Source organism: Thermobia domestica, chromosome 2 (assembly GCF_964235325.1).
Source record: "Thermobia domestica chromosome 2, izTheDome1.hap1.1, whole genome shotgun sequence".
Lineage (NCBI taxonomy): Eukaryota > Metazoa > Arthropoda > Insecta > Zygentoma > Lepismatidae > Thermobia > Thermobia domestica.
In genome coordinates, this window is record NC_137455.1 from 85,226,368 (window position 1) to 85,241,857 (window position 15,490).

General features: G+C 36.7%; 1 protein-coding gene and 1 long non-coding RNA gene across 4 annotated transcripts in view; one reads left to right on the top strand and one right to left on the bottom strand.

The window, feature by feature from the left end:
- Vps52 (vacuolar protein sorting 52) overlaps positions 1 to 15,490 on the top strand; it is an 87,016-nt gene that overhangs the window by 12,615 nt on the left and 58,911 nt on the right. For all 3 annotated transcript variants that reach the window (XM_081743506.1, XM_081743513.1, XM_081743499.1), the window contains exon 2: positions 6,302 to 6,484. In XM_081743506.1, coding sequence (XP_081599632.1) covers positions 6,332 to 6,484 — 153 coding nt within the window. In that variant the 5' untranslated portion in view covers positions 6,302 to 6,331. The remainder of the gene's footprint in view (positions 1 to 6,301; positions 6,485 to 15,490) is intronic.
- Positions 1,737 to 15,490, bottom strand: part of LOC145673767 (uncharacterized) — a 32,812-nt gene continuing 19,058 nt past the window's right edge. Inside the window, exon 2 of the long non-coding RNA XR_014128799.1 lies at positions 1,737 to 2,281. This is a non-coding gene — a long non-coding RNA (uncharacterized LOC145673767). The remainder of the gene's footprint in view (positions 2,282 to 15,490) is intronic.

Genomic DNA, 15,490 nt, shown 5'->3' on the forward strand with positions numbered 1-15,490 from the left:
AGCATTACGAGAAGCTGGTTTGATTCGTGCGGTGATTGAATACGCTCAGAAGCACTCGAGTGCCAGATTTCTCCGGGCTCTCCCGATGGTCTGAAAACTGCTTTTGTATGCATGTGTGTTATTCGGGAATCAGCACGAAAGTATGGGGGAATAAGTAGCTTTTTGTGCCACTGTTGAGGCAGGCTCCAAGCGGGAGATTTCTTTCGGATCTGAAATCACCTGGAATTGCGTCATGTCACTACTGATTTACTTGTTTGCATTCTAGTATTTGCGAACTAGCTACTGTCTAACTAAATATTAGTTATTATTTTTTGTCATTTGGATTTAATTCAGAGAAACCATTAATTGCATAGAATACCATGTGAATTATGCATTTATGGGAAGTTTTGGTATGCCTTTTATTATAGCGCTGTTCTCTACTTTCCTTTTTTATTTATTATTATTATTATTATTATTTTAATGTTGAAATCTACGTTTTCGTCGCTATCACGACGAAAATGACGACAAACTAGCTCATAAAAATTTAGGAAGGCTAATGCCTGATTTAAAATTGTGTATGAAGCAGATGACCCGTTATAAAGAAAGATAACGTCAATTTAACAAGAACGTGTATTTGGAAAACAGTTGAACTTGTGGTTCTGATGTAGTAAATGCTTTATTCTGTTCACCGTGTATTCTCTTCGAAGATGACACAAGCTGGACAATTGTGGTGTCACTGACTTAGTGCATATTTGGGATGAATATATATATATGAAAGAAAAGTCAACAGTACACTTGAACAACATGTATTGTCACGGTGTATTTCACTTTTTTAACGTATAAGCATGAGCCAAAACGTCGCAGCACGCGCTATTCCGAACACGAGGGACCGTAGTGCTTGACGGTCCATAAAACTTCTGGCATACCGCCGAGGCATTCCATGCAGTACCGTGCCTTGAGGGGCGGGGGGCAGCGGGGCGCAAAATTCGGGAGAGAAAACAAAGGAAAAATTACTTGGAATATATGTATGGGGGCGCCTTTGTATATTCGCGCTCCGGGTGCTGATTTTCCACGGTGCTGATTCTATGCGATTTTCAGGACTTAACTTTTGCCTACTTTGGAACCACATTGAAAGCAAAGCATACCTGTTAGGAGCATTCTGGGAATTATGCACCCTAGGGAATCCCTTGATCACCCATTGCATGTTGCTGAATTAGATATTTTTGTATAGCCTATATGTGACTTCTTAACGCTGTTATGAACCGCCACTTCAGTTTCTCGAATTCGAATTAACGCGTGTTGCAATGTACACTGTAAACAATTACGGTCACATTTACTGACTGATTACCGTCAATTCTGGCTACCAGCTGATTACTCCAAAATTTACGGTATTACTGCAAAATTTATGGTTATGGGCCATAAAAAGGCACTATTTATGCCTTATTACCATAACTTTAACGCCAATACCGTAAATTTTAGGGTAATCGGTTGGCAGCCAGAATTGACGGTAATCGATCAGCAAATGTGACCGTAATTGTTTACAGTATACCTTTCCACGATTTTGGGCAGCCCTATCCCTACTTTTCACTACAAGCCTATGTGAAATTTTTCTTTTCATATGAGGAATTATCTCATACAGTTTATTGGTAAAGTTCATTAACACTCTATGTCTGCGTACCTATCACTAATTACTGTGTAATAAAATGATTATAAAATGAGTTATTTGTGCCTTTGTATGTTACTTTTTTTTTTACGGATATACTCTTTTACCTTGCACAATTGTGGCACTACCACTTCATATAGTCACGAGCCTCCACTGGTTTTTTGGTGTAAAATATAAGAAGTAGCTATATTTTCCAACAATTGGTGAAATGTAATAATGTGTATATAATTCTTTATAAACGAAAATAATGTATATATAATTCTTTATAAACGAAAATAATAATAATATTTTACATTTTGTTCGGTGTAAACAAGAGTTTATCTCTCTCGCCCACACTCAGATGATCACACAAATCACACACACTAATAAATAAGCTTGGAAATACGCCTCGCGTGGAGAGAACGCTAGAAGACGAACGGAATAAGAAGTAACCAAGTGATATAATTCATTGTAATTTTTATAATGAGTGATGCATTGTGATAAAGGTTTCTGCATCTTCCTCCATAAAAACACAAAGCAAAGTATGACTATAATATATAATGTTATTTGCATCGAATAATTCTAACACATTTTGTTCGTGTCTCAAAAGTCATCATATACGTAGCTATTGCACTCGGATTCAATATAGGGGCAGCACACCTATAAAGAAAAAAGACTATCAAATGTAGGTCAATAAATATCTGGATATTTATAAATAATATTAACATGTAAAATTAATAATGTAAACATCTGTGCAATTTTACTTCAATAGAAAATTTATAATCCCTTCCAAATTCGACGATAATAATAATAAACAGTTGAAAGACATCTTATAGAAAAAATTAAATGATTTTTCATTCATTTAACAAATTTTCCTCATACTAGTATTTTTTCCATGTAAATATTTTAACTCTATGTGTGATTCAATATTATTTTCATACGCGCACTAGTGTAAGATCTTATTATGGGACGCTATGGGCATCTAAGGTAAAATAATTTATGTGTGTGTGTGGTTCGATGTCCTGTTGGAGTATAGATATTATTGTTGTTCTTCATTTTGCTGGACTAGTAAACAAATTTTGGCCACTGAACGTCGTGATCCTATCTTTCAATGTGTTTATAAACTTTTATTTGTATTTAGTCATATTCAAAACAATACCATTCATGTTCTAGATATAAAACTGTGTGTTCTGGAGGTATGCTCGGAACCGAAACATTGATTCGAACCCCAGCACCCTTATAAGCTTACCTTCGACTTCAATTTATTTTTGTATTTGTACACAATTTTCAGTTATCATTCACAATGTTCAGTTATTAACATTTCCTAAATCTGCAGAATAGAATTGCATACGTACCTCTCGGCCATGGTTGCACATATTAGTTAATATACTGTTTTCACTTTTGCACAACGTGGGTAATGGATTCGTTATAAAGGATTCCGGAGTTAACAGGATTATTTGAATTTTACCCAGCTCAAAAATATACCCAGTGTTTGTAGTAAAATCTACATAAAAAACACCTGCAAAAAAGATACTTCAAAACTTGAATTGAAATAATATTAATGTGATAACTAACAGATTATTGTTGCTTTCTTCAATTGTATTTCTCAGTACTCGCCTATAGTTCAAGAATTGACTTAAAATATGTCTGTATGTATATGAATCAAGAACAAATTACAATTGAGAAACAATGCAATATGTTTGAGAGTCATGCGTAGCGAATTTTGTTCGCGCTCGATGGAATTCGCTGTAACGGTGTTCAACTGTGATTTGGAACGAAAAACAATTCGACTATGTTCCCTTAGTTTTTGTAGTACATACTTGCGTATTAGTACAAACAAATAACAAAATGTATTTCTCCATATGCAGGTTAATTGCAAAACGAAAACTGTTCACTTGAAGAAGAAAATTACCAAATGTATAAAAATCAAAATCTTACCGTGTACCCACTTACGATTTCACTTTCCACTATATTTCGGCCCTCTCTGTGGCCTATAAAAGCTAAAAAGCGAAGTCCTAAGTGAGAGCACCGGTTCGAGTACAAGATAAGATTTTAATTTCAATAATATGATTCCTATAGCTTGTATTAGTAACTATACTAAAGATACATTGAGCCTCTATTTTTTCAACATTGCACTTTGGTAATGTTGATCTTGAGTTACTTCTGGCATGTTTTGAGGGAAGTTAAAGGAATTTTCAGTCAGGACGGCTGGCCCAGGATTGTGAATCCTAAGGTAGTAGGGGATCTTATTCCTATTTTATATTATTATTATTAGAGTTTGGTTTATCAAGACTCCTTTATATTTACTCTGTCCGTGTGTTCAGTCAGGAGAAAAAAAAAAAAAACTCAAGTACTACTTTATAGATCATCATCAATTTCGGTCAAGTTGTAAAGAATCAAATTCGTTGGTGGACGTAATATTAAAACCGGAAGTGGTAAAATGAACCATTTCCGGTTTCTATATTGAAAGATTATTATCGAGCAAGAACGGTAATGGATAGCGAGAAGAGGTTTCATGCAGTCGATTAAGCGTCCAAAGAAAACATTGTATCTCCATCTTTAACTGGCTATTAAAACCGGAAGTAATAGAAATCCACTACAACCTCCTGTTTCAACATTGACCTTCAAAGCAAGAACTATAAGAGATAGCGAGAAGCGTTTGTTTTTCTTTTTTTAATCGATTTAGCTTTCTAAGAGAGGTAGCATCTTCTCCATTAACTCTATTATAGCCGAACGTGGCAGAAATCTTTCACTTTCTGTTTCATCGTTGATCACTATAGAGCAAAAACGGAAATAGACAGCGAGAAGCGTTTTGTGCAATCGGCTATGCGTCCCAAAAATTATTCCATCTCCTCTCTAATCTCTGTACTGAAATTGGAGGTGATAGAAGTTATTACTACTTCCGGTTTCAATATTCATTGAGAAAATATCATCTCATACAAACCAAACTTTCACGTGGTACTGCTACTTGTATACAATTACCTACTTCTTTCTTACTGTACAAAGTTTTCTACTTCCTTCTTTCTAGAAAATGAAATGTAAGCAAGTGGCTAGTGTGTCCCATAAACATGAATAAGCTTCTCGAATTTCCTTTGTGCTACAAGGGCATTTCATCGTTTCATGTATGAACAGAACATGAATGCTTAAAGTAGGTATATGGCTCTAAATGTACTTACAAAATTGAATAAAACCCGATAAAATCCAATTACATCCAATTTTATAAGTTGTCGAAATTATCTCGTGAGCCGTGTTATTCAGCTGTAAACTTAATACGTGGTCGAAATAAAGACCTTCTTACTTGAACTCACACTGCAACCTAGAAACATGATAAATCGAAGCCATATATTAACAGTAGGTTGAGCATTTCAGATTTTGTATAAGCAACAAGCTCCACAAAATGACCAACATAATGTTATTTATAGAATTGGAAAATTTTATTGAGTTATCCAGTCTATTTGCAGGGTCGTGATGTGAGTGAAGAATATGATAATCAAGGAAGTTAAATTAAATATTAAAACTCCTCGCGTGAAAATGATCATTACTATCCAGTCATCCTTAGAACTGTGAGGTCTTTCGCCGTACTTCTGCATCACTTAATTCAGAATCACTTCTAAAAAAGCTCCTTTGTGATTATATAGTTAGGGTGCGCGCCTGTAGCGCAGAAGGTCTGGATTCAATTCCCGATGGGAGCCCATATGGTTTGGATCTCACGTTAAGCTGTTGATCCACGTCTCATGTAGCCTAGGTGCTAAACTCCAATCTAACTAACCAACTAATGGTCTGAAAACTAAAAGTTGAACAATAGTATTCTCAGCCATTATTTTTCTATACACCGAAGGGTTTCTTTTATTATTATTATTATTATTATTATTATTATTATTATTATTATTATTATTATTATTATTATTATTATTATTATTATTATTATTATTATTATTATATTATCAAGGTCAGTGGTAACCCAAACCATTGAATCAGTATACCCGCACTGGTTCAGATTGACCTTGAAAGTCAGGGATAGTAAACAAATATAAAATGAATCAGGGAAATGCTTCAAAATGTGTGGAAGGAAATTTGCTGCATGTCAAAAATGAGTTAGGAAATTATTTTTAGCTCCACATAGAAGATATGAAAAACACCTTAAAGTCACGAAACAAATTCAGAAAGAAAATAGGAAAAAGACTGAAAATATAACTGTAGAAATGAAGAAACTTGAGGATTGGCGAAACGTTATTACTTCAAGCTTTGAAGTAATAACAAATTAAATTAAAATTTAAGACTCTGCTGAAGACAAAAATTAAGTTTGGTTTGTGCGTTGTAGATAATCAAAGATGTAGATCAAATTTTATGTATATTTATGCGTCTATGTTTGTAAGCGTATTCAGAAAACCGACATACTAACGATATATTTTTTATTACAAACAGAAACTTGTAATAAAAGTTGGATGGCTATTAGAATGGTGAAATCTGATCTATTTATTTATTTTTATGTAAACTTAACTATAAAATGATAATGTTTGTGGTGTCATAGGTCAGAGAAATCTACGTACTCAATCCTGTAAATTCAGGAAAATCAATATATAAAGTTCAGTGTGAACCCTGTTATTGTTTTGATATTTTCTCAGACTGTTGGAAGATTTTCAAAGGTGCAGATGGTATAATAATCTTCATCACTTTTAGTTATAGGATTTCAAGAATGCTGCTAGTATAATGCTTTCTGTGGCAGAGGACAGTCCTGAGTTTTTGGAAGAAGTAGGAAGCCAGCTTCAAGAGAACCTTGAAGATGAAGTGGTTCAAGAAGTCGTCAAAACTGGAACAGATTTACGCCAGTATTCACGGCAGATTGAAAAGGAACTTAAAGAGGTAAAGTATTGTTACTTAACGACGTAATAGGGTGTATATCAATTAAACAGAAAAGAAAGTCTGCTAACCAAATCAACCATATACCAACTTAACGTATACGTTTGTAATGCACAAAACCAATGGATAGCCTCTCCATCTCTAAAATTTCCTGTTAGGTTACGATAGGCCTGTCCTGATGTAGTTTTTGTCTATGTGGGTAGTATATGTGATTTTTTTTTTTTTATTAACATGGCGGTAGGTGTAGGTTTCTTGGTAGAATTAATTATCATTATGTCAGAGTAAACGTGAACAGGGATTGTCATTTATTCTTGAATTGACAAAGCTTCCAACGGAAATAAATATAACGATTTTTGGTGAGGATTCTTTTCCCATTAGGAAAGGGACCTATCTTCCTTTTTCATTAATATAATTGGAAAACATGATTTAGTTAATAGAAGGGTCATTGGGCTCTGATTATTCCGTTCATTTTCCCAGTTCATAGAGCCGGTTTAGGATGTTGAAATTTAGTGATTGTTTGATTCACGAGTTGTGTGATAATATGAATTAATATGTGTAGGGATATGTATTAATATTTGTTTTCATAGTTTATGTGAGATGAAACATGTATGTGTGATTTAGTACGTAGATAGTAGAAGTAATGTGTGAGTGAAAGTATGATTTATTTATTTACGGACAGTGTATTCTTGTTTGATTATTCGTCTCTTTTGGTCCGTCGTAATAAGTACATTGATTCATAATGAAAATTTATAGTAATTCCGTACCGTTATTCCATAGTATACTACTTATAGCTAACCGATCATACAGTACAAAGCGTGTTTAGTAGTGAAAAGTTTGTATTCATACTACCATCGCCATCTCTCGCTCGGTTGGGAACTACTCATCGCTAACAAAAACTTAAGGATCTAGTCAACCCGAAAATTGCCCTTTTTTTTGTAATTATTGATGCTTAAATATTAATTCTGGTCCATATAAATAAATATGTAGACAAATTACATTGTAATTCGGTATCTCTGAAAAGTACAATCATTTATATCGTTAGGTAATCGAATTATTAACAAAATCAAACTTTGCGTTTATCCTTAAACTGAAGTTTGTCTATATGGCATTCTTCTGTTGTCAGGCTGCGATTTCAAATTCTCTCTCTCCGTTGCTTTCTGAACAATCGCACTGTTGTCACTTTAAAAATATAATTGCATCTAGTTAAGAGAATAACTAATGATATTGAATTCTCATTGCATATAAAGAATAATATGAAGCCTTGAAGTGAAATATATACTGTAGTTTGCGCTGAAAAAATTTAGTATCAGTTCATACAAATTCACACGTATTGATCAGTGTACTGTAGTGGCTTGTTGATTAATGAGACTACTTTGAACAGTCTAGGGTAGAAAGGTGGAATAAGGTGTCTATAAAGAAGTTTGTTAATAAATATAAATGAATAAAAATAGTGATATTATATATATTTTTATTGAGTGTGAATAAATAATAGGACGCCCGTGCATATATGTGTGCCCAGTTGTAATTTTGCCAGAAGGTATATGTGTGAGGATAGTGTGTCATGTGAAATGGTGGATTGTATTTTCACTTCGTGGCTCAACATTTAATAGTAATCGGACATACTAACTGATCATCCAGCCTGACGATGCGAATAGTGGTCATGTAGCAAATGATTCCGGATAGTTTCCAATTAATCACAGAACATACTAGCTGTTTGCAGAATTGGTACAATTTAAATATATGCGTTCAGCTTACATTTGCGATACTACTCTGCAACTTTAAATTTTTCTTCCACGTCACCTGATTAACCTTTATTCGGGCAAGCGGGGCCTCCCAGGCCCAGTAGCTTCATATTTTTTTTTTTTTTTCTCGAATTTCTCAATAACCATAAATATTTCGATGACATAAAATTCTGAATTCTTCTATCTTTAGTCCAAGTTAGTCATGAACATATCGAGTTGATAAGGCTCCAGTTGCCGTCTACGTTACAAAAATAGCTTGCCCGGACAAGGGTTAAGCCAAGTTCACTACTGTTCGCAGAGGTGACGAAGTGGAAAGGATCGAATAATATAGAAAATTTATTACAGTATAATCTCGTTATATCGTTGTGTGCATATGCTCCTGAGTCTTACCTGGTCTCAGGGCACAGCGCACATTGAACGTTCTTGTCTAGGTGAGGTTTCCGTACCTGCAACCTAGAACGTATCTTCATTTTTAAGTTATTGGGAGAGCATTTTGGGGTGAATGAAGGTACACAGTTTTCGAGGAGGAAAAGTGCGAGTAGAAAGGAAATATTCATTCACAGTAAAGGCAATGTGTGAGGCTTTAATGCGAGTGCCTTTGTTTCTTAAAACGAATCTAATTTGAAATTTAATTTCCCAACAAAATTTTGGGTTGGTGTTAGATTGGAAACAACACAGCCTAAAAGGAAACATTCAGACACGAGAGCAGAATGGAGAGTATATGTATAGAAACTGCAATTGACTCGGATTTGCCAATAAATGAATACTACTTACGGCTTTGGTTCCATCCATTCCAGTTCGTAGTAATCTGTATGAACACTCACACTAGCACATCACTAATACACAGTTCTTGACTGTTGTTAAGTGACACTAGTCCGAAAACTGAGGTGGGAAGGTTTTTAGTCCATCAAGCATCTAAATTGATTGGAGATTAGCTCTGGGCGACGACCAATTATGAGTCTGGACTCCAGCATCGTAGACAGCTAGGCAATCATCTCTTCCTTCTTTCCTTTATGGGCGAAGTTTTCGGTGATGTTCCCTCGTTTGGGCGGACCACGAGGGTGTCTTCTAAGGATCTGAAATACCCTAAAAGTCTATGATAGTCCTTTTCTCATTTTAGGTATTTTCCTCTTCAGATTCATATATACTTGGATAACAAAATAACACAAATCGGAGTAGCTCGCACACAGAGGTGTTGCGAGTTTGAAATACCGAGGTAGAAAGCTTAATGTTACAAGTCCTTGCTTCTATTTGTAAGTTCGCTCGGCGTTGTTCGAAGGATCTGGCGTCCCTATCTCAGCAAATCAATTGCTTGTGATGAGAACGTTCTCTTCAGTGTGTTTCCATCCTATGTCTGCAGTTTCGTTGTGTGTTTTTTTTTCTTTTCTGCCCTATCTGCATGTTTGCTTCCGGCTAATGTTGAACGATTGAAAGCTAATTGCATGGGACGCGAAAAGAAATCATTTCTATGCAATGTAAAATTAAATTTAGAATAATCGCGTATCTTTATTTCCTTTTTACTCTTTTCTGATTTATTTTGTATTCCTTTTAGAAATTACAAATTAGATCTGTTTTACGCTCCCTCCGCGAAGTTGCAATTTTCTCAAATACAAAAATGAAAACTTGAAAAGATGCAATACGGAGTAAAACGAAAAAAAATTGAGTTTCTGAAACATAACAAAGTGAATGAAACTTGAATTTGAAACAAAAGTGAAACATATACATATGTGAAAATTTAAACTCAAAATAAGGGCGAATTAAAATGGAAAGCCCTGTATATCATTCTGGTCGTAAACACGTAAATTGAGTGCAAGACTAACTATGACATAAACATACAACAATCAAAATCAAAACATAAATGCAAATATTGAATATAAAATCAAAGCTGAAAGTAATGAAAATTATTAAAATCGCATAAAAGTATAACGCATGAATCTGGAAATGATTTCTTGAAATTGCATAATGTATGTATCATTCAATAATCAAAATAAATTGAAAAGTAAACATTAAATGAACATAAAAGATATGCGAAAGGTACGACAAAATTTTAAATCAATGTACCTGAAATGGAAAATATATGAGCACATACTTATTTCAGCAAGCACTAAGTAGTTATGGATAATGAATATTGCCAACTAAAATAAAATGCAAAATGAGTTTAAAAAGGAATCAAACTAAAATAACATGTAAATAAATTGATATCATATTCGCTTCTAGAGTCCTGTGTTACATGAACACACTCAAAACACGAATCCTGCACTAATGGAATAAAATTAATTCATCGCTAATTGCAAAATGTCAATGTCATTTTGTATATTACAGTAGCACTGAAAATCATGTCTCTATTAAGCAGGTTCAATGTCTGTTCGTGGAACGGACACCTATCTCAATAGTAATCATTTAAAGACAAGAATCCTCAAAATCATATTACAGTTTCTTAGAATGAGAGGAGGGGAGAACAAACATGTGTGTTCACTCCAACTCAAGGTCAACATATGACAAGATAACAAGAAGTGAGCGAGCGAGCGCTGTCAGCAAAGCTCGTCGCAGAGAAGCACGAAGTCGTGCGAGGAGAATGCAACAGAAACAAGCAGGATTCGGATCTGTGCATTTAAAACATTACGTTGATATTCATATTTTTTTTTTCTCTCGTGTGTATAAAGGAATATGTAGAGTTAAATTTGAGTTCAGGTTTTGACATGAATAGAAGTGAAGACAGAAAGAAAAGAATGATGAATATCCATTAATTCTCCTGGTATAGTCTATATACAAAAGTGTCAATGGAATTCACATGGTCTCTTGGATGCACTGTTGCAAGCAAGGGGGATGTTTCATACATACTCCATTCGCATGTCTAACGCAATTTGTCTTGTACTACCCTTTTGTTTCTCTGTTGTCTTCGTCTCGAAAGTCCTACGTAATAACGTCGAGTTATTTTGTGTCTTTCAAGGGGGGAATGTCTCCTTTTCTTCTCCGACGGGGAAGGAAATGTGAGTGGGAAAAGGAAATGAGAATGTGGGAGGAAAGGGGTTGGGAAGGCGTGGTTGATCAGACCACTCGATCAGGGTGGGGGAAGGGGTTGATTCTCAATTTCCGTTTCCAGTACTCTTTTTCCAAATCAGTGTCCTCTAAGTATTGCCTGAATACCTTTTTTTTTTTTTCGAACTTGAGGGAGAAGAGGCGGGATGCATAGTTACAAGGGGAAGGCTACACAACAGGAATGAGGCGAGGGTAAAACACAGGGAGAGGGGTTGACAGCAAGTTTTCGGTTACCATGGGGTACACAGTCTGCCAATGACCCTGGACTCGCTTGAGTTTCAGAGGCGGGGCTCTGTTTACGGAGTCTGTGGACATCCCTTGTGTATTACTCGCAGGTTGAGCGTTTTGTTGTTTGCCAAGTGAGGTGGGAGGGGGGTTTGCAGGTAGTTTTTTCAATCGTTCTACTGCAATCTCTTCCTCAATTTGGATACCTCTACCATTGACATAACGAACGAGATATTTGTTCTTGCCATGACATCTGCCAATAATGTGTCCACGGAATTTATAGGTATAATCTAAAAATTGCGGCACATTAACTTTAGGCGTGACATCTAGTATGGCTACGGGATCACCAACATCAAAGTCATGTGAACGGGGACTTGGGTGAAAAGCATCTAGCCTTTTCTTGAATATGTTCTTAAGTTTCTCTTGCGCCTCGTCTCGAATTTGTTGCAATAGTTTGAGACGTTGGGTATAGACTTCGGGGTCGGTGCAAGTGTCGAATTTGACATCAAAAGCCGTTCGGGGAAAGTGGCCGAAAAGAAGTCTATATGCGCTATCTCCAGTATTGGAATTAACAGACGTGTTAATAGCAAATGTGATAGCGGGTAATATCTCATCCCAATCATCGCGATCTTTACTTATGTAATGCCGAATGGATGATTGTAAAATGTCACAATATTTCTCACATAAGCCAATACTGTTATGGTTTTGAGTTGTAGCATACTCTGTTTGTATAGAGTATTTCTCAGCAAATTCCTTGAAAACTTTGCTGGAGTGGCTAGGTAATTTGTCCAGTTTTAAAATACGAGGGTACCCGTATACAAGAAAGACATGGGTGCGAAGCGCTTCTATGATTGTGTTTGCTTTCACATCAGGGATGGGGATAGCAATCAAATATCTGGTGGTGAGGTCAGAAACAATTAAGATGTAGGTATTCCCGTGTTTTGTGATTGGTAATTTACCTATCTCATCCAAAATAAGCGTGGAGAAGGGCTGTTCATTTGTTGCATAAGTTTGAGGATATAATTTTCTCTGATTGGAGTTTCGTTTGTGTAACAAACAAGACTCACAAAGGCGAACTTTTTCTCTTAGATATTCACGCATGTTCGGAAAAAAGATACGAGAGTGGGCCAACGCGTATGTTTTCTGTTGTCCACCATGATTACCAAGTTCAGGAAGCGTGTGTATGAGATGAAACGCTTCTTCTCTGAGGCTCTCGGGAATACACAACAGATATCTTGCACAATTAGTGTAGCGAGCAATCTTGTAAAGCTTGTCATCAACAATTTTGAAGCTTCGCAATGCTCTCGCTTCGGTTGGATTACGAGGCGGTTGATCGTCTTTCACCAATTTGTACAGCGGACCAAAGAAGGAATCGTTTTTCTGCGCTGTTACGACATCTACAGGGTTCAAAAACTTAAAATCTGGGATGCCTTTTGTCTTCTTTGCGTTCGACACAAAGCAATTTTCCGCTGCAAGACGTTCAAATGTGACATCTTCGGTATCGCATGGGCGGATAGTGTAACGTGAGAGGGGGTCTGCGAAATTGTCCTTACTTTTAATAAATTTAACATCAAATTGAAATTCACTGATAGTCATGTACCAGCGTAAAAGTTTCGAATTTAGTTCTTTCGCAGTTTGTAAGTAAGTCAAACTCTTATTGTCACAACAAAGAGTAAAATTCCTACCTAGCAAATAGAACTTAAATACTTTGAAGGTGGCAATGATGGATAAAAGTTCCTTATGGAGAATAGACAACTTCAGTTCATTAGGTGTTAACAAACGTGAGAAGTAAGCTATTGGGTAAAATTCAGTGTCAGACTCGCTTTCTTTCTGTAAGAGAATCGAGCCGATACAAGTTTCAGAGCTGTCCGTATATACCCATAGAGGTTTATTCCGATCATAGGGCTTTAGTACTTCGGAAGAGACCAATTTGTCTTTGATCGTTTCAAAGGCGGACTGCATTTCCGGGGACCAGTGGAATTTAGCACCTGTACGTAGGAGAGGACGGAAAGGGGCTACATAGTTGGCATAGTCCCGTATTCCTCTACGCATGTAATTCGCTAAACCTAAGAATTGTCTAAGTTGGCGTGTGCTTTTAGGTGGTTGGTATGTTTTCACTGCATTTATCAATTTCTCACTAATTCTATGTCCGTCTTGAGAGATAGTATAGCCTAATATATCTAACTGATCGAAAAGGAATTTAGATTTGGCAACGCTGCAACGAAGTCCACTAACGCGAAAACGTCTGAACAGCTTTTCTAATGTTAATAAAGCTTGTTCTTCCGAATCGCTTGAATAGACAATATCATCAAAATAATATTCGAGGGATTGAGGTTCCAAATTCGATAAAACGATACTCATAAATTTATTATAGAATGCAGGAGATACGTTTAGACCTTGTGGAAGTTTAGAATATTCGAAAACTCCAATGTTAGGAATAGCAAATGCAGTATATTTTCTGCACGAAGGATGAAGGTCCAAATGGAAATAGGCATTGGTGACATCGAAACATGTCAGAAATTTATGACCACTAAGTTTCTGAACAATGTCCTGGATAGGAGGAAGTTGTACGCTTTGAAATACAATTGACTTGTTAATTTCCCGAAGGTCAATTATTTTTCGAATCGCTCCTGAGGGTTTGCGAAGAAACATGACTGGCGATCTGTATGGGCTACTCGACCGTTGTATAATTTTGGCGTCCAACAATTGATTAATGTAATCACGGACTTCATCTTGAAGGGCAACAGGAATTGCGTAACTCTTACCTCGAAAAATCGAATGTTCTTTCATTTGAAATTGACATTGAAAATTTCGTGCGGAACCAATAGTGTCAGTCCAAGTCATGGTATCAGCATATTGATACGCTAATTTAACTATTTTGTCTTTCGTTTCAGGAGAAACGTTCGGTCCAATTTGTAATTTAGAGGAGTCAAAATTACGCTGACCTTCTTCTAAAAGCGGCGAGTTTACATAGGTGGGGTCAAAGTAGGAGTAAAATTCCTTATCTTGAGGGGCAGTTACCACCTCGTCTGCAGTTCCAATAAATAGCGAAGGCTGTAACGTTATACATTTCTGCCTGGGGTTGATGAGTTCGATGTAATTGCATTCGTTGTTCAGTAAGGCATGGGGTATGAGAATACCATGTTTCGCAAAAACGCGGGGGTCAGGTTCAATACAATATTCAACGCCCGTGTCTCCGTTGTGAAGTCGGAGCGGAACTACCGTACGAGAACGGGGTAACAACCTCGTTCGTTGACCTAAGGTGAAATATGGTTTCGAAGCATTTAAAAGGATGTTATACACGGATGCAGATAAACTAATGGGAGGGGTCGCGTTAAAAGCGTCTGGCGGGGGTTTGCCATGACGTTTGAGCGTCAAGGTGTTCGATTCCATATTGACCTGTGCCATATGTGGTCGTAAAAAATCCACACCAAGGATCAGACGTACACTTAAGCGGTCGACGATATGAAAACGATGGTGGAAGGTGTAACCATGAATTCTAAGGCGTAAAACAACAACTTCATTAAGCTGTACTGGGGCCTGAGAGATACCTACTATAGTGGTTTGAATTTGATAACGCTTGGCCGACTTGGGGACAAGACTTCTATCAATGATAGAGATAGATGACGCGCTATCTATTATACCATGAACGTCATTTCTACCAATTTGTAGTGGTATACGAAGAATCTCATTTGCTATAAGTGGTACGTGAAGGGTTTGAGCAAAGGGTTTGCGTCCTAATCTACCACGTGGATGTTTATTTTCAGAGCAAGTGGTATTGGTTCGATTTCCGTGAGGGACATGTGGCGTACGTTGTACACCCGTGGACCGTTGTCCGAAGGTGGGAGGGGGAGGGGAGCTCGGGGTAAGACTGCCCCCAACTGTCTTACCCGTAGCTAGTTTAAAGCCGGCGAGTAAGTTAAAGGTGGGTGGGGGTAGAAGCCCTGAGCCTCGGGATTCAATTGTCCACTACCACTTGATTGTGTTGTGGGTTGCATCGTCC